At 44.8% G+C, this 23,252-nt stretch overlaps 1 protein-coding gene across 1 annotated transcript in view; it reads left to right on the forward strand.

Annotated features, from left to right (window-relative positions):
• LOC121545190 (dynein axonemal heavy chain 6) overlaps window positions 1–23,252 on the forward strand; it is a gene marked incomplete at its 3' end in the record, with an annotated part of 70,862 nt that overhangs the window by 33,734 nt on the left and 13,876 nt on the right. Inside the window, 11 exon segments of the mRNA XM_045206486.1 lie at window positions 1,066–1,227; window positions 1,890–2,027; window positions 2,757–2,924; window positions 3,674–3,822; window positions 6,061–6,168; window positions 6,650–6,776; window positions 8,362–8,605; window positions 10,801–10,976; window positions 11,352–11,495; window positions 16,893–17,114; window positions 17,482–17,629. Coding sequence (XP_045062421.1) covers window positions 1,066–1,227; window positions 1,890–2,027; window positions 2,757–2,924; window positions 3,674–3,822; window positions 6,061–6,168; window positions 6,650–6,776; window positions 8,362–8,605; window positions 10,801–10,976; window positions 11,352–11,495; window positions 16,893–17,114; window positions 17,482–17,629 — 1,786 coding nt within the window.

Here is a 23,252-nt window from a genome sequence, read left to right on the forward strand (position 1 = left end):
ACCCATTAACCCTTTGTGTCTCTCTAGGATCTCTCCACCCATTAACCCATTGTGTCTCTCTAGGATCTCTCCACCCATTAACCCATTGTATGTCTCTCTAGGATCTCTCCACCCATTAACCCATTGTATGTCTCTCTAGGATCTCTCCACCCATTAACCCTTTGTGTCTCTCTAGGATCTCTCCACCCATTAACCCTTTGTGTCTCTCTAGGATCTCACCACCCATTAACCCTTTGTGTCTCTCTAGGATCTCTCCACCCATTAACCCATTGTATGTCTCTCTAGGATCTCTCCACCCATTAACCCTTTGTGTCTCTCTAGGATCTCACCACCCATTAACCCTTTGTGTCTCTCTAGGATCTCTCCACCCATTAACCCATTGTGTCTCTCTAGGATCTCTCCACCCATTAACCCATTGTGTCTCTCTAGGATCTCTCCACCCATTAACCCATTGTATGTCTCTCTAGGATCTCTCCACCCATTAACCCTTTGTGTCTCTCTAGGATCTCTCCACCCATTAACCCATTGTATGTCTCTCTAGGATCTCTCCACCCATTAACCCATTGTGTCTCTCTAGGATCTCACCACCCATTAACCCATTGTATGTCTCTCTAGGATCTCTCCACCCATTAACCCATTGTATGTCTCTCTCTAGGATCTCTCCACCCATTAACCCGTTGTATGTCTCTCTCTAGGATCTCTCCACCCATTAACCCTTTGTGTCTCTCTAGGATCTCTCCACCCATTAACCCTTTGTGTCTCTCTAGGATCTCTCCACCCATTAACCCTTTGTGTCTCTCTAGGATCTCTCCACCCATTAACCCTTTGTGTCTCTCTAGGATCTCTCCACCCATTAACCCATTGTATGTCTCTCTAGGATCTCTCCACCCATTAACCCATTGTATGTCTCTCTAGGATCTCTCCACCCATTAACCCTTTGTGTCTCTCTAGGATCTCTCCACCCATTAACCCATTGTATGTCTCTCTAGGATCTCTCCACCCATTAACCCATTGTATGTCTCTCTAGGATCTCTACACCCATTAACCCGTTGTATGTCTCTCTAGGATCGTTGCTACCTGTGTCTGATGGGGGCTCTTCAGTTAGACCTGGGTGGGGCTCCAGCAGGACCAGCTGGTACAGGGAAGACAGAGACCACTAAGGACCTGGCCAAGGCTCTGTCCATCCAGTGTGTTGTCTTCAACTGTTCTGATGGACTGGACTACAAGGTACTGATAAGACTTACGAGCACACCACCTTCTATTCCAAGGTTTCCCAAACTCTGTCCTGGGGCTCCCCCTGGGTGCACGTTTTGGTTTTTGCCCACAGCTGATTCAAATAATCAAAGCTTGATGATGAGCTGGTTATTTGAATCAGCTGTGTAGCGCTCGGGCTCCCGAGTGGCGCAGCGGTCTAAGGCACTGCATCTCAGTGCTTGAGGCGTCACTACAGACCCCCTGGTTCGATTACAGGCTGTATCACAACCGGCCGTGATTGGGAGTCCCATAGGGCGGCGCACAATTGGCCCAGCATCGTCCGGGTTTGGCCGGTGTAGGCCGTCATTGTAAATAAGAATTTGTTCTTAACTGACTTGCCAAGTTAAATAAAGGTAAAATAAATAAATAAATAGGGCAAAAACCAAAACGTGCACCCAGGGGGAGCCCCAAGACCAAGTTTGGGAAACCCTGTCCTATTCCATTTCTCTCTCTCTCTCTCTCTCTCTCTCTCTCTCTCTCTACCTTTATCTCTCTCTGTCTCCTATTGTCGTTGTTTTACCCAGACACTAACACTAGGGGACAGTGTCATCACAGCAGTCAGTCTACATGGAGCTTCTTCATAATGAAGGATCCTGCTATAATCCTGCTTAACCAATCACCTGTCTGTGTTTCAGATGATGGGGAAGTTCTTCAGTGGTCTGGCCCAATCAGGGGCCTGGTGCTGTTTTGATGAGTTTAACCGCATCGACATTGAGGTGCTGTCTGTCATCGCCCAGCAACTCATCACTATCCGCAATGCCAAGCTGGCCAAGGTATAACCTCCCCTTTTATAATATCTTTACATTTATTAACTGAGTGGTTCGAGCCCTGAATGCTGATTGGCTGAAAGCCATGGTATATGAGACATTATAAACTGGGTGGTTCAAGCCCTGAATGCTGATTGGCTGACAGCCGTGGTATATCAGACCGTATAGCATGGGTATGACAAAACATGTATTTTTACTGCTCTAATTACGTTGGTAACCAGTTTATAATAGCAATAAGGCACCTCAGGGTTTGTGATGTATGGCCAATATACCACGGCTAAGGGCTGTGTCCAGGCACTCTGCATTGCGTCGTGCTTAAGAACAGCCCTTAGCCGTGGTATATTGGCCATATACCACACCCCTTCAGGCCCTGTTGCTTAAATATACCACAAGTACAGTATATACTGGTACCTACAACTCATCACCATCCACAATGCCAAGATGGCCACGGTATAGCTCCACCTGGTCACACACAGCCTTCCTAGTTCTAACCTCCATCCATCATACCTGTCAGGCAAGATTGAGGTCCGCCCGGCTGAAGAAGTTGTTAGCCCTCTGAACTAAAGCCTGGATATAGATCTGTTTCTTCAGACCTCAGTGTAAACAGCGGTAGTTGAACTAACGGAATAGTCTGTTCCTGTTGTCAAAGTGATGTGTACTCTACCTAAGAAAAGTCAACGTGAGATGCTCACAACCTTGTTTAGTCCTCCGTGTCATGTGGTCTCTGTGTTGTAGCTGTCTCGGTTCATGTTTGAGGGCAGAGAGATCAAGCTGGTGATGACATGTGCTGCCTTCATCACTATGAACCCAGGCTACGCAGGACGCACTGAGCTACCGGACAACCTCAAAGCCTTGTTCAGACCCATAGCCATGATGGTGCCCAACTATGCACTCATCGCTGAGGTAACTGGGTGGGTGTGGATGTGTTACCGTGCTGTGGTCATTTCATCCCTCTGGGTGATCCTGAGGGTTTTGATCCAGTAAGACGCTGGTCTGTAAGATGAACTCTCTCTCTCTCTCTCTCTCTCTCTCTCTCTCTCTCTCTCTCTCTCTCTCTCTCTCTCTCTCTCTCTCTCTCTGTCTCTCTCTCTCTCTCTCTCTCTCTCTCTCTCTCTCTCTCTCTCTCTCTCTCTCTCTCTCTCTCTCTCTCTCTCTCTCTCTCTCTCTCTCTCTCTCTCTCTCTCTCTGTCTCTCTCTCTCTCTCTCTCTGTCTCTCTGTCTCTCTGTCTCTCTCTCTCTGTCTCTCTGTCTCTCTCTCTCTGTCTCTCTCTCTCTCTGTCTCTCTGTCTCTCTGTCTCTCTCTCTCTGTCTGTCTCTCTCTCTCTCTCTCTCTCTGTCTCTCTCTGTCTCTCTCTCTCTCTCTCTCTCTCTCTCTCTCTCTCTCTCTCTCTCTCTCTCTCTCTCTCTCTCTCTCTCTCTCTCTCTCTGTCTCTCTCTCTCTCTCTCTCTCTCTCTCTGTCTCTCTCTCTCTGTCTCTGTCTCTCTCTCTCGCTCCTCTCCCCCTCTCCTCTCCTCTCCTCTCCTCTCCTCTCCTCTCCTCTCCTCTCCTCTCCTCTCCTCTCCTCTCCTCTCCTCTCCTCTCCTCTCCTCTCCTCTCCTCTCCTCTCCTCTCCTCTCCTCTCCTCTCCTCTCCTCTCTCTCCTCCTCTCTAGGTGATCCTGTACTCTGAGGGTTTTGAGTCCAGTAAGACGCTGGCCCGTAAGATGACCCAGATGTACAAGCTGTGTTCTGAGCAGCTCTCCCAACAGGACCACTACGACTTTGGCATGAGGGCCGTCAAGTCTGTCCTCGTCATGGCAGGGTAGGACTCACAGGGGGGCGCTATTCTATACCTGTCTAGGGTAGGACACAACGTTGTACCCACCCTGTTCAATCAAACTTGCAAACCGATATCTTTTAGATTTTGGGGATTTTGAACTCGTCATGACCGGATAGGACAAAGAGAGAAAAACAGAACTTTATTCAATCAAAACCACAAGCCGGTATCTGACAGTTTCTGGCACCATATTCCCTACGCTCTGCACTACTTTTGACCAGCTCTATATAGGGAATAGGGTGCCATTTGGGACACGCCCTATTGTCAAAGCTCAGCGTGACACGGTGCAGGAGAGTGACAGGAAGAGCAGACTGGACAAGGGAAGGCCTTGTTTCCTCTCTTCAGAGCTGACTATACAGAGAGCATAGGATAGCAGCAGAGGACCTCCTACCTGATCTACTAACACATTCCTCATCAGACTGAGACACTATATGAAAATCATATAGAAGATGATTGGCATCATTGAAATCCTCCTGGGCCAGACGTAGTAGTGATTTCCCCTGTCTGTCCCATCCATCATGCTTTCTCCCAGCCATAGTGTGTCAGTCCCAGATTGACTCATGCAGCTATTGTCTTGTCACAGGGTGAGGTGTTCATTTTACAGGTGCTTGAGTAACAAGCCCCCTGACTGTCGTTAGAGCCACCCTCTTCTGTCTGTCTCATTCACTTTTTACTACCACAGTGAATCCAATGTAATGGGCCTGCCATTATCACCCAGTGTGTGTGTGTGTGTGACAGCACTCCACATTATTAATGAATGGGTTGGTGAACAGTCAGTGGGGAATCATCGTCCACCTTGATTAGCCTAGCTCTGGGACAGGAGGAGAAGAGAAGGGAGGATGAGAGAGAGAGGGAAGAGAGAGACGGGAGGAGAAGGAGAGGAATTCACATTAGCAAAGACAACAACCTCCAACCAAGCTGTCTGTGTCTGCATGTGTGTTTGTGTGTAACAGAGAGATGGTGAGTGTGTTTAAAGTGATGGATTCAGTTCGGACCCCCTGGTTCGATTCCAGGCTGTATCACAACCGGCCGTGATTGGGAGTCCCATAGGGCAGCACACAATTGGCCCAGCGTCGTCCGGGTTTGGCCGGTGTAGGCCGTCATTGTAAATAAGAATTTGTTCTTAATTGACTTGACTAGTTAAATAAAGGTTAAATAAAATAAAAAGACATCCCAGTGATGTATTCAGTTCAGTGACCTTTAGATGTCCCAGTGATGTATTCAGTTCAGTGACCTTTAGATGTCCCAGTGATGTATTCAGTTCGGTGACCTTTAGACGTCCCAGTGATGTATTCAGTTCAGTGACCTTTAGATGTCCCAGTGATGTATTCAGTTCGGTGAGCTTTAGATGTCCCAGTGATGTATTCAGTTCAGTGACCTTTAGATTAGATGTCCCAGTGATGTATTCAGTTCAGTGACCTTTAGATGTCCCAGTGATGTATTCAGTTCGGTGACCTTTAGACGTCCCAGTGATGTATTCAGTTCAGTGACCTTTAGATGTCCCAGTGATGTATTCAGTTCAGTGACCTTTAGATGTCCCAGTGATGTATTCAGTTCAGTGACCTTTAGACGTCCCAGTGATGTATTCAGTTCAGTGACCTTTAGACGTCCCAGTGATGTATTCATTTCGGTGACCTTTAGATGTCCCAGTGATGTATTCAGTTCGGTGACCTTTAGACGTCCCAGTGATGTATTCAGTTCAGTGACCTTTAGATTAGATGTCCCAGTGATGTATTCAGTTCAGTGACCTTTAGATGTCCCAGTGATGTATTCAGTTCAGTGACCTTTAGATGTCCCAGTGATGTATTCCGTTCAGTGACCTTTAGACGTCCCAGTGATGTATTCAGTTCAGTGACCTTTAGACGTCCCAGTGATGTATTCAGTTCAGTGACCTTTAGACGTCCCAGTAATGTATTCAGTTCAGTGGTCTTTCAGTAACACATCCACGATTCCAAATTGAAGTCAGTCAATTCAGGAAGTGATTTAAAGTTAATATTCAAATACGTTTGAAATACCGTATATAGTTTATCCTTTTCAGTGTATTGAAAAAAGATGTGATTTTGACAACAAATTGAATTGACCCTAACCATGTTCGCTACAACTTCAAACATGCAATGTCTCTGAAGAGAGAGGGACCCCCGCATTTATAGAGAATGTATTGTGTGTGTGCGGTGTGTGTGTGTGTGTGTGTGTGTGTGTGTGTGTGTGTGTGACCCCCTGCAGGTCTCTGAAAAGAGAGAACCCCCACCTGAGTGAAGACGTGGTTCTGATCAGGGCTCTGAGAGACTCCAATCTGCCCAAGTTCCTCACAGACGACGCGGCGCTCTTTGGGTGAGAGAACACACACAGATCCTGACACACACACACACACACACACACACACACACACACACACACACACACACACAGAGAGAGATAAACCAATGGTGTCCCAGAGCTAATGAATGTTACAGCACTATGGTGAAGAATAGAACATTCCACTGTTATACTTTCATGATGCCTTAGTGCAGACTGACGTGTGTGTTTGTCCGTTTGACGGCTCTGTTGTGTGTCTGTGTGTGTGTGACGTCTGTGTATGACGGCTCTGTGTGTTTGTGTGTGTGTGACGTCTGTGTATGACGGCTCTGTGTGTTTGTGTGTGTGTGACGTCTGTGTATGACGGCTCTGTGTGTTTGTGTGTGTGTGACGTCTGTGTATGACGGCTCTGTGTGTTTGTGTGTGTGTGACGTCTGTGTATGACGGCTCTGTGTGTTTGTGTGTGTGTGACGTCTGTGTATGACGGCTCTGTGTGTCTGTGTGTTCTCTGCTCTAGTGGCATCATGTCTGACCTGTTCCCTGGCGTGTCCATCCCTGAACATGACTACGGTGTTCTCCAAACCACCATCCTGGAGTCTCTAGTAAAACGCAACCTGCAGCCCCTACCCAGCATGACCAACAAGGTACTGACTGACTGAACCTACCCAGCATGACCAACAAGGTACTGACTGACTGAACCTACCCAGCATGACCAACAAGGTACTGACTGACCCTACCCAGCATGACCAACAAGGTACTGACTGACTGAACCTACCCAGCATGACCAACAAGGTACTGACTGACTGAACCTACCCAGCATGACCAACAAGGTACTGACTGACCCTACCCAGCATGACCAACAAGGTACTGACTGACCCTACCCAGCATGACCAACAAGGTACTGACTGACTGAACCTACCCAGCATGACCAACAAGGTACTGACTGACCATACCCAGCATGACCAACAAGGTACTGACTGACTGAACCTACCCAGCATGACCAACAAGGTACAGACTGACCCTACCCAGCATGACCAACAAGGTACAGACTGACTGACCCTACCCAGCATGACCAACAAGGTACTGACTGACCCTACCCAGCATGACCAACAAGGTACTGACTGACTGAACCTACCCAGTATGACCAACAAGGTACTGACTGACTGACACTACCCAGCATGACCAACAAGGTACTGACTGACTGACCCTACCCAGCATGACCAACAAGGTACTGACTGACTGACTGAACCTACCCAGCATGACCAACAAGGTACTGACTGACTGACTGACACTACCCAGCATGACCAACAAGGTACTTAGTGACTGACCCTACCCAGCATGACAAACAAGGTACTGACTGTACCTACCCAGCATGACCAACAAGGTACTGACTGTCCCTACCCAGCATGACCAACAAGGTACTGACTGACCCTACCCAGCATGACCAACAAGGTACTGACTGACCCTACCCAGCATGACCAACAAGGTACTGACTGCCCCTACCCAGCATGACCAACAAGGTACTGACTGCCCCTACCCAGCATGACCAACAAGGTACTGACTGCCCCTACCCAGCATGACCAACAAGGTACTGACTGCCCCTACCCAGCATGACCAACAAGGTACTGACTGACCCAACCCAGCATGACCAACAAGGTACAGACTGACTGACCCAACCCAGCATGACCAACAAGGTACTGACTGACACTACCCAGCATGACCAACAAGGAACAGACTGACTGACCCTACCCAGCATGACCAACAAGGTACTGATTGACCCAACCCAGCATGACCAACAAGGTACTGACTGACCCTACCCAGCATGACCAACAAGGTACTGACTGCCCCTACCCAGCATGACCAACAAGGTACTGACTGACCCTACCCAGCATGACCAACAAGGTACTGACTGACCCTACCCAGCATGACCAACAAGGTACTGACTGCCCCTACCCAGCATGACCAACAAGGTACTGACTGACTCTACACAGCATGATCAACAAGGTACACATTGACTGACTGAACTTATGTATTAATTTAAGTAAACATAATGTAGGCCTCAAAATGCTTTATATTATAAAGTTATTCATGATGGCTGTCATTACAAATGATAAACACAAATGCGTCATTCAACAAAATCATTCGGTTCAGTTTGACTTGAAATGAAAATACATGATTTAGTGATGCTATATATTTGTCCATGTGGTTTTAACCCTTCCCTCCCTCCAGGTGATCCAGCTGTATGAGACCATGATGGTACGTCACGGTGTGATGTTGGTGGGTCCTACAGGAGGAGGGAAGACCACGGTCTACACCATCCTGTCTGATGCCTTAGATACCCTGTGCCAGGCTGGCCACGGGAAACACAACCCCTTCTTCCTCCCTGTCAAGACATACGTCCTCAACCCCAAGTCTGTCACCATGGGAGAGCTCTACGGAGAGGTATGCCTGGCTGACAATGCATCTGTGCACTAACAGACTCACATACTGTATTTTCATTTCAACCATTTGATGTCTATGATGTACTAAGTGCTTTGCTAAAGATTGATGTTAATAAAACCATATGGGCTGATTCACTTGACCCCTTCTTACTGCAGCCCTCTGCTCTACTTACTGCAGCTCTCTGCTCTACTTACTGCAGAACCACTGACCTATATTTTTTACTTGACAATTGTTTCTGCCGTTATCCCTAAGATCTGGAAAGCGACACATGTCCTCCCCCTACATGAAGGAGGAGATCCTTCTGACTAAGATAACTACCGTCCAATTTCCAAATGATCTTGCCTTTTCAAGGTTTTAGAATCCCTGGCCAACTTTCAGCTAATAACTTTTTTAACTTTTCACTCTATTCTTAATGTGCACCAATCCGGTTTTAGACCTGGACATACAGTGCCTAGCAAAAGTATTCATCCCCCTTGGCGTTTTTCCTATTTTGTTGCATTACAACCTGTAATGTAAATTGATTTTTATTTGGATTTCATGTAATGGACATATAGAAAATAGTCCAAATTGGTGAAGTGAAATGAAAAAAATAACTTGTTAAATTCAAAAAAAATCTACAAAATAAATAACGGAAAAGTGGTGCGTGCATATGTATTCACCCACTTTGCTATGAAGCCCCTAAATAAGATCTGGTGCAACCAATTACCTTCAGAAGTCACATAATTAGTTAAATAAAGTCCACCTGTGTGCAATCTAAGTGTCACATGATCTGTCACATGATCTCAGTATATATACACCTGTTCTGAAAGGCCCCAGAGTCTGCAACACCACTAAGCAAGGGGCACTACCAAGAAAGCGGCACCATGAAGACCAAGGAGCTCTCCAAACAGGTCAAAGACAAAGTTGTGGAGAAGTACAGATCAGGGTTGGGTTATAAAATATATTAAAAACTTTGAACATCCCACGGAGCACCATTACATCCATTATTAAAAAATGGAAAGAATATGGCACCAAAACAAACCTCCCAAGAGAGGGCCGCCCACCAAAACTCACGGACCAGGCAAGGAGGGCATTAATCAGAGAGGCAACAAAGAGATCAAAGATAACCGTGAAGGAGCTGCAAAGCTCCACAGCGGAGATTGGAGTATCTGTCCATAGGACCACTTTAAGCAGGACAATGACCCTAAGCATACTGCTAAAGCAACACTAGAGTGGTTTAAGGGGAAACATTTAAATGTCTTGGAATGGCCTAGTCAAAGCCCAGACCACAATCCAATTGAGAATTTGTGGTATGTCTTAAAGATTGCTGTACACCAGCGGAACCCATCCAACTTGAAGGAGCTGGAGCAGTTTAGCCCTGAAGAATGGGCAAAAATCCCAGTTGCTAGATGTGCCAAGCTTATAGAGACATACCGTAAGAGACTTGCAGCTGTAATTGCTGCAAAAGGTGGATCTACAAAGTATTGACTTTGGGGGGGTGAATAGTTATGCACGCTCAAGTTTTCTGTTGTTTTTCAATCTTATTTCTTGTTTGTTTCACAATAAAACATATTTTTCATCTTCGAAGTGGTAGGCATGTTGTGTAAATCAAATGATAACCCCAAAAAATCCATTTTAATTCCAGGTAAGGTAAGGCAACAAAAAAAGGAAAAATGCCAAGGTGGGTGAATACTTTCAGCTGCTACACTTGTTTTAGAGGATGTGTTAAAGGCCTTTGACACTGTTAACCATCATTCAAAGGTTGACTGAAATAGGCCTGGATCAGGCTTCTTGCAAGTGGCTTGAGAATTATCTGTCAGACAGGACTCAATGCATGATTTCTGATCATCAAATCAAATGTCTTTTTAAAGCCATTTTTATATCAGCAGATGTTACAAAGTGCATATACAGAAACCCAGCCTTAAACCCCAAACAGCAAGCAATGCAGATGTAAAAACACGATGGTGTTAAGTCTAGTTTTCTGGATGTTAAAAAAGGTGTACCACAGGGGTCGGTACTGGGACCTGTTCTCTTTACTGTTTCTGTAAATAATATTGGTCTATCTGTTAACATTTGCAATAGTCATCTGTATGCAGACAACAGTGTTATGTATGCCATTGCTCCAACTGTTGACCAGGCTATGTTAGAGCTGCAATCTGACCTTGTTACCTTACAGAAAGCCCTGGTTTAAAACTTGTACTTAATGTGGCCAAGACTAAATATACAGTGGGGGAAAAAAGTATTTAGGCGGTGTGTGTGTGTACCTGTTGGCGTTGTTTGAGCAGTACGTGGAGAAGGGTCTTCAGTTTGTGTGGAAGCGTTGTGTCCAGGCCATGGGCCAGGTGGACATCAGTAAGGTCACTACCCTCTGCTGCCTGCTGGAGGCGCTGCTGCTGGGAGAGGGAAGACCAGACCTCAAGATGGTAGGCTAAATGTTACCAGAACACAGCATGACCACAACTACATATTAACCAGGCATTATACAGATGTATAGCTCCATCTCCAACCCATGTCATGTGACCTGGTTTCATCTTGACATTACTCTTTTGAAGTCTGAAAACGTCTGACATAGCGTTTTTTTGTTGTTGAGTGAAATGTCCCTTTAACCTAACACTGACCACAACCTTTGATACTGAATATCGACCACACATCAACCACAACCAAATGCTCATCAGTGTTTACAGGGACGTGGCGAGCATTCAAACCTTTTTGTTTTTGATACCACACACACACACACTCACAAGCACTCCTCTTTCCCCGTGTGTGTGTGTCTGTGTGTGTGTGTGTGTGTGTTCCAGGAGCCTAAGCACCTGAACAGTGTGTTGTGTCAGACGTTTGTATTCTGCTACCTGTGGTCTGTGGGGGGTAACCTGGCTGACAGCCACTGGGATGCCTTCGACAGCTTCGTCAGACAACAGTTTGAAGACAATAATGATGCCAAGGTTAGTAGGGCCTTCATCACCATCACCATCATCATCACCATCATCATTATTATAGTCAGAATTATAATCATCATCATTATAGTCAGAATTATAATCATCATCATTATAGTCAGGATTATAATCATCATCATTATAGTCAGGATTATAATCATCATCATTATAGTCAGAATTATAATCATCATCATTATAGTCAGAATTATAATCATCATCATTATAGTCAGAATTATAATCATCACCATTATAGTCAGAATTATAATCATCATCATTATAGTCAGAATTATAATCATCATCATTATAGTCCAAATTATAATAATCATCATTATAATCAGAATTATAATCATCATCATTATAATCAGAATTATAATAATCATCATTATAATCAGAATTATAATAATCATCATTATAGTCAGAATTATAATCATCATCATTATAATCAGCTAGATGTACTGAGAAATATCCTACTGCACCAAACACCTTAGCTAGATGTATTGGTAAAATTCTACTGCACCAAACACCTTAGCTAGATGTATTGAGAAATATCCTACTGCACTCGAAACACCTTAGCTATATGTATTGAGAAATGTCCTACTGCACCAAACACCTTAGCTAGATGTATTGATAAATATGCTACTGCACCAAACACCTTAGCTAGATGTATTGAGAATCATCCTACTGCACAAAACACCTTAGCTAGATATATTGGGAATTAGCCTACTGCACCAAACACCTTAGCTAGATGTATTGAGAAATATCCTACTGCACCAAACACCTTAGCTATATGTATTGAGAAATGTCCTACTGCACCAAACACCTTAGCTAGATGTATTGAGAATCATCCTACTGCACAAAACACCTTAGCTAGATGTATTGAGAACTATCCTACTGCACCAAACACCTTAGCTAGATGTATTGAGAAATATCCTACTGCACCAAACACCTTAGCTAGATGTATTGAGAAATATACTACTGCACCAAACACCTTAGCTAGATGTATTGAGAAATATACTACTGCACCAAACACCTTAGCTAGATGTATTGAGAATCATTCTACTGCACAAAACACCTTAGCTAGATGTATTGAGAAATATCATACTGCACCAAACACCTTAGCTAGATGTATTGAGCATCATACTACTGCACCAAACACCTTAGCTAGATGTATTGGGAAATAGTCTACTGCACCAAACACCTTAGCTAGATGTATTGAGCATCATACTACTGCACCAAACACCTTAGCTAGATGTATTGAGAATAATCCTACTGCACCAAACACCTTAGCTAGATATATTTTTAGAAATGTGCTACTGCACCAAACACCTTAGCTAGATGAGACTAAAAGCTCCTTGGCAGAAACTTCAAAATGAATGACAGATTTCTTGAGTTATCTTAGATTAATTCTGACTATTTTTAGGAAGTGATACTGGCTTTGTTCCTATGGTGTCTCATGGGGGACAAACATCAGTAACTGCCACATCGAACCACACCTCCAAGACTGAAATTGTTCTTAAGGAGCAACAGAAAACAACATGCTGAGTCACTGCGTTCAGTCGCTCTTTAAGTCCTCTGAAAGGGTTTCAAATCAAATATAGGCCTTACCTGTGGAATCACTTCAATCTCTAGACTGCTACCAAATATGAATATCTGATGACGATTGTTACCATTTGAAATGTATTCCGTGTTTTTAATCAATTGGATATATGTAACAAAAAGACATGCTATAAAGGCATGCCGTTTTAGTAGATGGATATGGAGATATGGAAACATCTCTAAAGGTATCAGTAGGAAAACCTCTGTCTGTCCCCTTAGCAATAAGGACAGCAGGTGACAGGCTGGAAGAGTAGTAGATTTCATGGATCTGCAGAGGACTTTCATTGTATTTCATCATGCGATCAATGGAGACTATGGTTGCCATTGGTTGGTGTCACAGTATTGATATCCAATAGGAATTCTCTACTTTCTTCTTCTAGAAGTGTCTCCTGGGTTGTAACAGTGTACTGATGGATATCCTGTTTTATTCCTTGAGTCTATGGAGCAGTAGAATATGCATCATTTACCTGTGAGAGAGTGTGTGGAAGAAAAGATGGAGGCTGAATGTGTTACGCTCCATAACTAACTGAGATGATTAGTCTGTGAGGATCTTAACATGCACGCACACGTGCACTCACGCCCCCAGACACCAAAACAAGGCTGGGGAAGTCTGTCTCTGGAGATAACTAATGTGCAGCTCAGAGAACCTGAGGCAACTGTCGCTCTGACTACTGTGGAGTTATGGGCCATTATCTACACATTCATATTCCTGTCTACTGTGGAGTTATGGGCCATTATCTACACATTCATATTCCTGTCTAATGTGGAGTTACAGGCCATTATGTACCCATTCATATTCCTGTCTGCTGTGGAGTTATTGGCCATTATGGACACATTCATATTCCTGTCTGCTGTGGAGTTAGGGGCCATTACGTACCTATTCATATTCCTGTCTACTGTGGAGTTAGGGCCATTATGTACCCATTCATATTCCTGTCTGCTGTGGAGTTATTGGCCATTATGGACACATTCATATTCCTGTCTGCTGTGGAGTTAGGGGCCATTACGTACCTATTCATATTCCTGTCTACTGTGGAGTTAGGGCCATTACGTACCTATTCATATTCCTGTCTACTGTGGAGTAGGACCATTATGTACCCATTCATATTCCTGTCTGCTGTGGAGTTAGGGCCATTACGTACCTATTCATATTCCTGTCTGCTGTGGAGTTATGGGCCATTATGGACACATTCATATTCCTGTCTACTGTGGAGTTAGGGGGCATTATGTACACATTCATATTCCTGTTTACAATGGAGTTAGGGCCATTATGTACCCATTCATATTCCTGTCTGCTGTGGAGTTATGGGCCATTATGGACACATTCATATTCCTGTCTACTGTGGAGTTAGGGCCATTACGTACCTATTCATATTCCTGTCTACTGTGGAGTTAGGGCCATTACGTACCTATTCATATTCCTGTCTACTGTGGAGTAGGACCATTATGTACCCATTCATATTCCTGTCTGCTGTGGAGTTAGGGCCATTACGTACCTATTCATATTCCTGTCTGCTGTGGAGTTATGGGCCATTATGGACACATTCATATTCCTGTCTACTGTGGAGTTAGGGGGCATTATGTACACATTCATATTCCTGTTTACAATGGAGTTAGGGCCATTATGTACCCATTCATATTCCTGTCTGCTGTGGAGTTATGGGCCATTATGGACACATTCATATTCCTGTCTGCTGTGGAGTTAGGGGCCATTACGTACCTATTCATATTCCTGTCTACTGTGGAGTTAGGGCCATTACGTACCTATTCATATTCCTGTCTACTGTGGAGTAGGACCATTATGTACCCATTCATATTCCTGTCTGCTGTGGAGTTAGGGCCATTACGTACCTATTCATATTCCTGTCTGCTGTGGAGTTATGGGCCATTATGGACACATTCATATTCCTGTCTACTGTGGAGTTAGGGCCATTATATACACATTCATATTCCTGTCTACTGTGGAGTTAGGGCCATTATGTACCTATTCATATTCCTGTCTACTGTGGAGTTATGGGCCATTATGGACACATTCATATTCCTGTTTACTATGGAGTTAGGGGGCATTATGTACACATTCATATTCCTGTTTACAATGGAGTTAGGGCCATTATGTACCCATTTATATTCCTGTCTACTTTGGAGTTAGGGGCCATTGTGTACACATTCATATTCCTGTCTACTGTGGAGTTAGGGGGCATTATGTACATATTCATATTCCTGTCTACTGTGGAGTTATGGGCCATTATGTACACATTCATATTCCTGTCTACTGTGGAGTTATGGGCCATTATGTACACATTCATATTCCTGTCTACTGTGGAGTTAGGGCCATTATGTACCTGTTCATATTCCTGTCTGCTGTGGAGTTAGGGGGCATTATGGACACATTCATATTCCTGTCTACTGTGGAGTTATGGGCCATTATGTACACATTCATATTCCTGTCTACTGTGGAGTTAGGGCCATTATGTACCTGTTCATATTCCTGTCTACTGTGGAGTTATGGGCCATTATGTACACATTCATATTCCTGTTTACTATGGAGTTAGGGGGCATTATGTACACATTCATATTCCTGTTTACAATGGAGTTAGGGCCATTATGTACCCATTTATATTCCTGTCTACTTTGGAGTTAGGGGCCATTGTGTACACATTCATATTCCTGTCTACTGTGGAGTTAGGGGGCATTATGTACATATTCATATTCCTGTCTACTGTGGAGTTATGGGCCATTATGTACACATTCATATTCCTGTCTACTGTGGAGTTATGGGCCATTATGTACACATTCATATTCCTGTCTACTGTGGAGTTAGGGCCATTATGTACCTGTTCATATTCCTGTCTGCTGTGGAGTTAGGGGGCATTATGGACACATTCATATTCCTGTCTACTGTGGAGTTATGGGCCATTATGTACACATTCATATTCCTGTCTACTGTGGAGTTAGGGCCATTATGTACCTGTTCATATTCCTGTCTACTGTGGAGTTAGGGGGCATTATGTACACATTTATATTCCTGTCTACTGTGGAGTTAGGGCCATTACGTACCTATTCATATTCCTGTCTACTGTGGAGTTAGGGCCATTACGTACCTATTCATATTCCTGTCTACTGTGGAGTTAGGGGCCATTATGTACCCATTCATATTCCTGTCTACTGTGGAGTTAGGGGGCATTATGTACACATTTATATTCCTGTGTGTGTGTAATGAAATGTGTGCCAGTTTTTGTGCCTGGTAGCCCCGGAGTTGGCGGCTGGCTCTCGCTCACAGTAAACAAACCGCACGCACACACACACACACACCTCGAACAGCAGGACACCAAGTCCAGGGGGACAAACACAACACACAAACTCTGACACACTGCAGGGGGGAAACAGAACACAAACTCTGACACACTGCAGGGGGGAAACAGAACACAAGTACAGGGCGGTGAAAACACGGTCAACAACTAAGAGCACTGGCTTCTCCAGGCAACAGTTACCTTAACATAAAGACACACAGGCCTGCACCCTTTTAATGATGTTCTGACCACCAAACTGTTACATCCAGACATGGCTTTGTCTTTCTGCTTGAATCATGACAATTACAGTATTAGAATATATTAAACATGATTACTATTAACCCCGTTAGATCTTTATGACTTAAGGACAGTAAATACAGATGTATGTTTAGGGCCTGGGTCCAAGCTTCTGTGTGTGAGTATATGCTAGTATGTGTAACTGTATTTGTCTATATTGTGTGTGTGTGTGTGTGTGTGTGTGTGTGTGTGTGTGTGTGTGTGTGTGTGTGTGTGTGTGTAGCTGCCCAGCTCGGGGGACCTGTGGAGTGTGTTCATGGACTTCAACCACAAGCGTCTGGAGCCGTGGGAGAGGATCATCCCCTCCTTTAAGTACAACAAGGAACTGCCCTTCTTTGAGATGTTGGTTCCCACCACCGACACGGTGCGCTACGGCTATCTGATGGAGAAACTGTTGTCTGTAGGGCACTCTGTTCTCTTCACCGGCATCACCGGAGTAGGAAAGGTATGGTCACACACCACACGAAACAGCACCCCACACCCACACAGAAAACAAGAACACCAACAGACACCCACACCCACAAGCAGACACCCACACCCACACAGACACACACAGACACACACACACACAGACTTTCAACTAGACCGCTCTGGACTGCTCCGATATCTTCTGACATGTTTATATTTCAACCTTCCATATTGTTGTCCTCCACCACTGCTTGTCAGAGGCATCTCTTACTAGTTTTAATAGCTGGACCTTGTGGAGAAAAACACATTTATCATTGAATTCATCTCGCATAACACTCACTGTTAACCCTATGCATTCCTAAGTGTTTCCTCGGTGTGTTCTCTTGTCTCTGTGTGTGTGTCAGTCTGTGGTGGCCCGTGGTCTTCTGAACAGTGTCCAGGAGAAGGGAGGCTACGTACCCGTCTACATCAACTTCTCAGCCCAGACCACCTCAGCCAGAACACAGGAGATGATCGAGTCCAAACTGGAGAAGAAGAGGAAGAACATTCTGGGTGAGAGGGAGAGAGAGGAATATTGGGATAGATACAGTAACTAGCAATACATTCAGAGAGAGAGAGAGAGGAATATTGGGATAGAGATACAGTAACTAGCAATACATTCAGAGAGAGAGAGAGAGAGAGGAATATTGGGATAGAGATACAGTAACTAGCAATACATTCAGAGAGAGAGAGAGAGGGATATTGGGATAGAGATACAGTAACTAGCAATACATTCAGAGAGAGAGAGAGAGAATAACATAGAGAGAGAGAGAGAAAGCTTTGACTATATGCAGGCTCTGTGAGACTCAGTGAGCATAGCCTTGCTATTGAGAAAGGCCGCCGTAGGCAGACCTGGCTCTCAAGAGAAGACAGGCTATGTGCACACTGCCCCTAACTTCCTGCCAAATGTATGACCATATTAGAGACACATATTTCCCTCAGATTACACAGACTCACAAAGAATTCGAAAACAAACCAATTTTGATAAACTCCCTTATCTACTGGGTGAAATACCACAGTGTCCCATCACAGCAGCGAGATTTGTGACCTGTTGCCACAAGAAAAGGGCAACCATTGAAGAACAAACACCATTGTAAATACATTATGTTTATTTATTTTTCCATTTGTACTTGTAACTATTTGCACATTGTTACAACACTGTATATAGACATAATATGACATTTGAAATGTCTTTATTCTTTTGAGATATATATATATATATATATATATATATATATATATATATATATATATATATATATATATATATATATATATATATATACACTGCTCAAAAAAAATTAAGGGAACACTTAAACAACACAATGTAACTCCAAGTCAATCACACTTCTGTGAAATCAAACTGTCCACTTAGGAAGCAACACTGATTGACAATAAATTTCACATGCTGTTGTGCAAATGGAATAGACAACAGGTGGAAATTATAGGCAATTAGCAAGACACCCCCAATAAAGGACTGGTTTTGCAGGTGATGACCACAGACCACTTCTCAGTTCCTATGCTTCCTGGCTGATGTTTTGGTCACTTTTGAATGCTGGCGGTGCTTTCACTCTAGTGGTAGCATGAGACGGAGTCTACAACCCACACAAGTGGCTCAGGTAGTGCAGCTCATCCAGGATGGCACATCAATGCGAGCTGTGGCAAGAAGGTTTGCTGTGTCTGTCAGCGTAGTGTCCAGAGCATGGAGGCGCTACCAGGAGACAGGCCAGTACATCAGGAGATGTGGAGGAGGCCGTAGGAGGGCAACAACCCAGCAGCAGGACTGCTACCTCCGCCTTTGTGCAAGGAGGAGCAGGAGGAGCACTGCCAGAGCCCTAAAATGACCTCCAGCAGGCCACAAATGTGCATGTGTCTGCTCAAACGGTCAGAAACAGACTCCATGAGGGTGGTATGAGGGCCCGACGTCCACAGGTGGGGGTTGTGCATACAGCCCAACACCGTGCAGGACGTTTGGCATTTGCCAGAGAACACCAAGATTGGCAAATTCGCCACTGGCGCCCTGTGCTCTTCACAGATGAAAGCAGGTTCACACTGAGCACGTGACAGACGTGACAGAGTCTGGAGACGCCGTGGAGAACGTTCTGCTGCCTGCAACATCCTCCAGCATGACCGGTTTGGCGGTGGGTCAGTCATGGTGTGGGGGTGGCATTTCTTTGGGGGCCGCACAGCCCTCCATGTGCTCGCCAGAGGTAGCCTGACTGCCATTAGGTACCGAGATGAGATCCTCAGACCCCTTGTGAGACCATATGCTGGTGCGGTTGGCCCTGGGTTCCTCCTAATGCAAGACAATGCTAGACCTCATGTGGCTGGAGTGTGTCAGCAGTTCCTGCAAGAGGAAGGCATTGATGCTATGGACTGGCCCGCCCCGTTCCCCAGACCTGAATCCAATTGAGCACATCTGGGACATCATGTCTCGCTCCATCCACTAACGCCACGTTGCACCACAGACTGTCCAGGAGTTGGCGGATGCTTTAGTCCAGGTCTGGGAGGAGATCCCTCAGGAGACCATCCGCCACCTCATCAGGAGCATGCCCAGGCGTTGTAGGGAGGTCATACAGGCACGTGGGAGGCCACACACACTACTGAGCCTCATTTTGACTTGTTTTAAGGACATTACATCAAAGTTGGATCAGCCTGTAGTGTGGTTTTCCACTTTAATTTTGAGGGTGACTCCAAATCCAGACCTCCATGGGTTGATACATTTGATTTCCATTGATAATTTATGTGTGATTTTGTTGTCAGCACATTCAACTATGTAAAGAAAAAAGTATTTAGTAAGATTATTTCATTCATTCAGATCTAGGATGTGTTATTTTAGTGTTCCCTTTCTTTTTTGAGCAGTGTATATATATATATATATATATATATATATATATATATATATATATATATTGTGGGCATCCTAGCACAACATGGTTGTTCTACATCACCCAGACAATGGTACAGATCAGTGGGAAATCACATGAACTGATAGGCCTACTTAGTGGTAGTAATGGCATCCCTTCCGCTCTTTCTTCCATACCTCCCTCCCTCCTTATATCTCTACTTCCATACCTCCCTCCCCTCTATATCTCTACTTCCATACCTCCCTCCTCCTTATATCTCTACTTCCATACCTCCCTCCCTCCTTATATCTCTACTTCCATACCTCCCTCCCTCCTTATATCTCTACTCCATACCTCCCTCCCTCCTTATATCTCTACTTCCATACATCCCTCCTCCTTATATCTCTACTTCCATACCTCCCTCCCTCCTTATATCTCTACTTCCATACCTCCCTCCTCCTTATATCTCTACTTCCATACCTCCCTCCCTCCTTATATCTCTACTTCCATACCTCCCTCCCTCCTTATATCTCTACTTCCATACCTCCCTCCCTCCTTATATCTCTACTTCCATACCTCCCTCCCTCCTTATATCTCTACTTCCCATACCTCCCTCCCTCCTTATATCTCTACTTCCATACCTCCCTCCCTCCTTATATCTCTACTTCCATACCTCCCTCCCTCCTTATATCTCTACTTCCATACCTCCCTCCCTCCTTATATCTCTACTTCCATACCTCCCTCCCTCCTTATATCTCTACTTCCATACCTCCCTCCCTCCTTATATCTCTACTTCCATACATCCCTCCCTCCTTATATCTCTACTTCCATACCTCCCTCCCCTCCTTATATCTCTACTTCCATACCTCCCTCCCTCCTTATATCTCTACTTCCATACCTCCCTCCCTCCTTATATCTCTACTTCCATACCTCCCTCCCTCCTTATATCTCTACTTCCATACCTCCCTCCCTCCTTATATCTCTACTTCCATACCTCCCTCCCTCCTTATATCTCTACTTCCATACCTCCCTCCCTCCTTATATCTCTACTTCCCATACCTCCCTCCTCCTTATATCTCTACTTCCATACCTCCCTCCCTCTCTTATATCTCTACTTCCATACCTCCCTCCCTCCTTATATCTCTACTTCCATACCTCCCTCCCTCCTTATATCTCTACTTCCATACTTCCCCTCACTCCTTATATCTCTACTTCCATACCTTCCTCCCTCCTTATATCTCTACTTCCATACTCCCTCCTCCTTATATCTCTACTTCCATACCTCCCTCCTCCTTATATCTCTACTTCCTTACCTCCTTACCTCCCTCCCTCCTTATATCTCTACTTCCATACCTCCCTCCCTCCTTATATCTCTACTTCCATACCTCCCTCCCTCCTTATATCTCTACTTCCATACCTCCCTCCCTCCTTATATCTCTACTTCCATACCTCCCTCCCTCCTTATATCTCTACTTCCATACCTCCCTCCCTCCTTATATCTCTACTTCCATACCTCACTCCCTCCTTATATCTCTACTTCCTTACCTCACTCCCTCCTTATATCTCTACTTCCTTACCTCCCTCCCTCCTTATATCTCTACTTCCTTACCTCCCCTCCCTCCTTATATCTCTACTTCCTTACCTCCCTCCTTATATCTCTACTTCCATACCTCCCTCCCCTCCTTATATCTCTACTTCCTTACCTCCCTCCCTCCTTATATCTCTACTTCCATACCTCCCTCCCTCCTTATACCTCTACTTCCTTACATCCCTCCCTCCTTATAACCCTACTTCCATACCTCCCTCCCTCCTTATATCTCTATTTCCATACCTCCCTCCCTCCTTATATCTCTACTTCCATACCTCCTCCCTCCTTATATCTCTACTTCCTTACCTCCCTCCTCCTTATATCTCTACTTCCATACCTCCCTCCCTCCTTATATCTCTACTTCCATACCTCCCTCCCCTCCTTATATCTCTACTTCCATACCTCCTCCCTCTTATATCTCTACTTCCATACCTCCCTCCCTCCTTATATCTCTACTTCCTTACATCCCCCTCCTTATATCTCTACTTCCATACCTCCCTCCTCCTTATATCTCTACTTCCATACCTCCCTCCCTCCTTATATCTCTACTTCCATACCTCCCTCCCTCCTTATATCTCTACTTCCATACCTCCCTCCCTCCTTATATCTCTACTTCCATACCCTCCCTCCGTATATCTCTACTTCCATACCTCCCTCCCTCCTTATATCTCTACTTCCATACCTCCCTCCCTCCTTATATCTCTACTTCCATACCTCCCTCCCTCCTTATATCTCTACTTCCATACCTCCCTCCCTCCTTATATCTCTACTTCCATCCCTCCCTCCTTATATCTCTACTTCCATACCTCCCTCCCTCCCTCCTTATATCTCTAATTCCATACCTCCCTCCCTCCCTCCTTATATCTCTACTTCCATACCTCCCTCCCTCCTTATATCTCTACTTCCATACCTCCCTCCCTCCTTATATCTCTACTTCCATACCTCCCTCCCTCCTTATATCTCTACTTCCATACCTCCCTCCCTCCTTATATCTCTACTTCCATACCTCCCTCCCTCCTTATATCTCTACTTCCATCTTTCCTCCTCCTTATATCTCTACTTCCATACCTCCCTCCCTCCTTATATCTCTACTTCCATACCTCCCTCCCTCCTTATATCTCTACTTCCATACCTCCCTCTCTCTTATATCTCTACTTCCATACCTCCTACCTCCTCCCTCTTATATCTCTACTTCCATACCTCCCTCCCTCCTTATATCTCTACTTCCATACCTCCCTCCCTCCTTATATCTCTACTTCCATACCTCCTCCCTCCTTATCTCTACTTCCATACCTCCCTCCCTCCTTATATCTCTACTTCCATACCTCCCTCCTCCTTATATCTCTACTTCCTTACCTCACTCCCTCCTTATATCTCTACTTCCTTACCTCCCTCCCTCCTTATATCTCTACTTCCTTACCTCACTCCCTCCTTATATCTCTACTTCCTTACCTCCCTCCCTCCTTATATCTCTACTTCCTTACCTCCCTCCCTCCTTATATCTCTACTTCCTTACCTCCCTCCCTCCTTATATCTCTACTTCCTTACCTCCCTCCCTCCTTATATCTCTACTTCCATACCTCCCTCCCTCCTTATACCTCTACTTCCTTACATCCCTCCCTCCTTATACCTCTACTTCCTTACATCCCTCCCTCCTTATACCTCTACTTCCATACCTCCCTCCCTCCTTATATCTCTACTT

Source organism: Coregonus clupeaformis, chromosome 23 (genome assembly GCF_020615455.1).
Source record: "Coregonus clupeaformis isolate EN_2021a chromosome 23, ASM2061545v1, whole genome shotgun sequence".
Taxonomy (NCBI): Eukaryota; Metazoa; Chordata; class Actinopteri; order Salmoniformes; family Salmonidae; genus Coregonus; species Coregonus clupeaformis.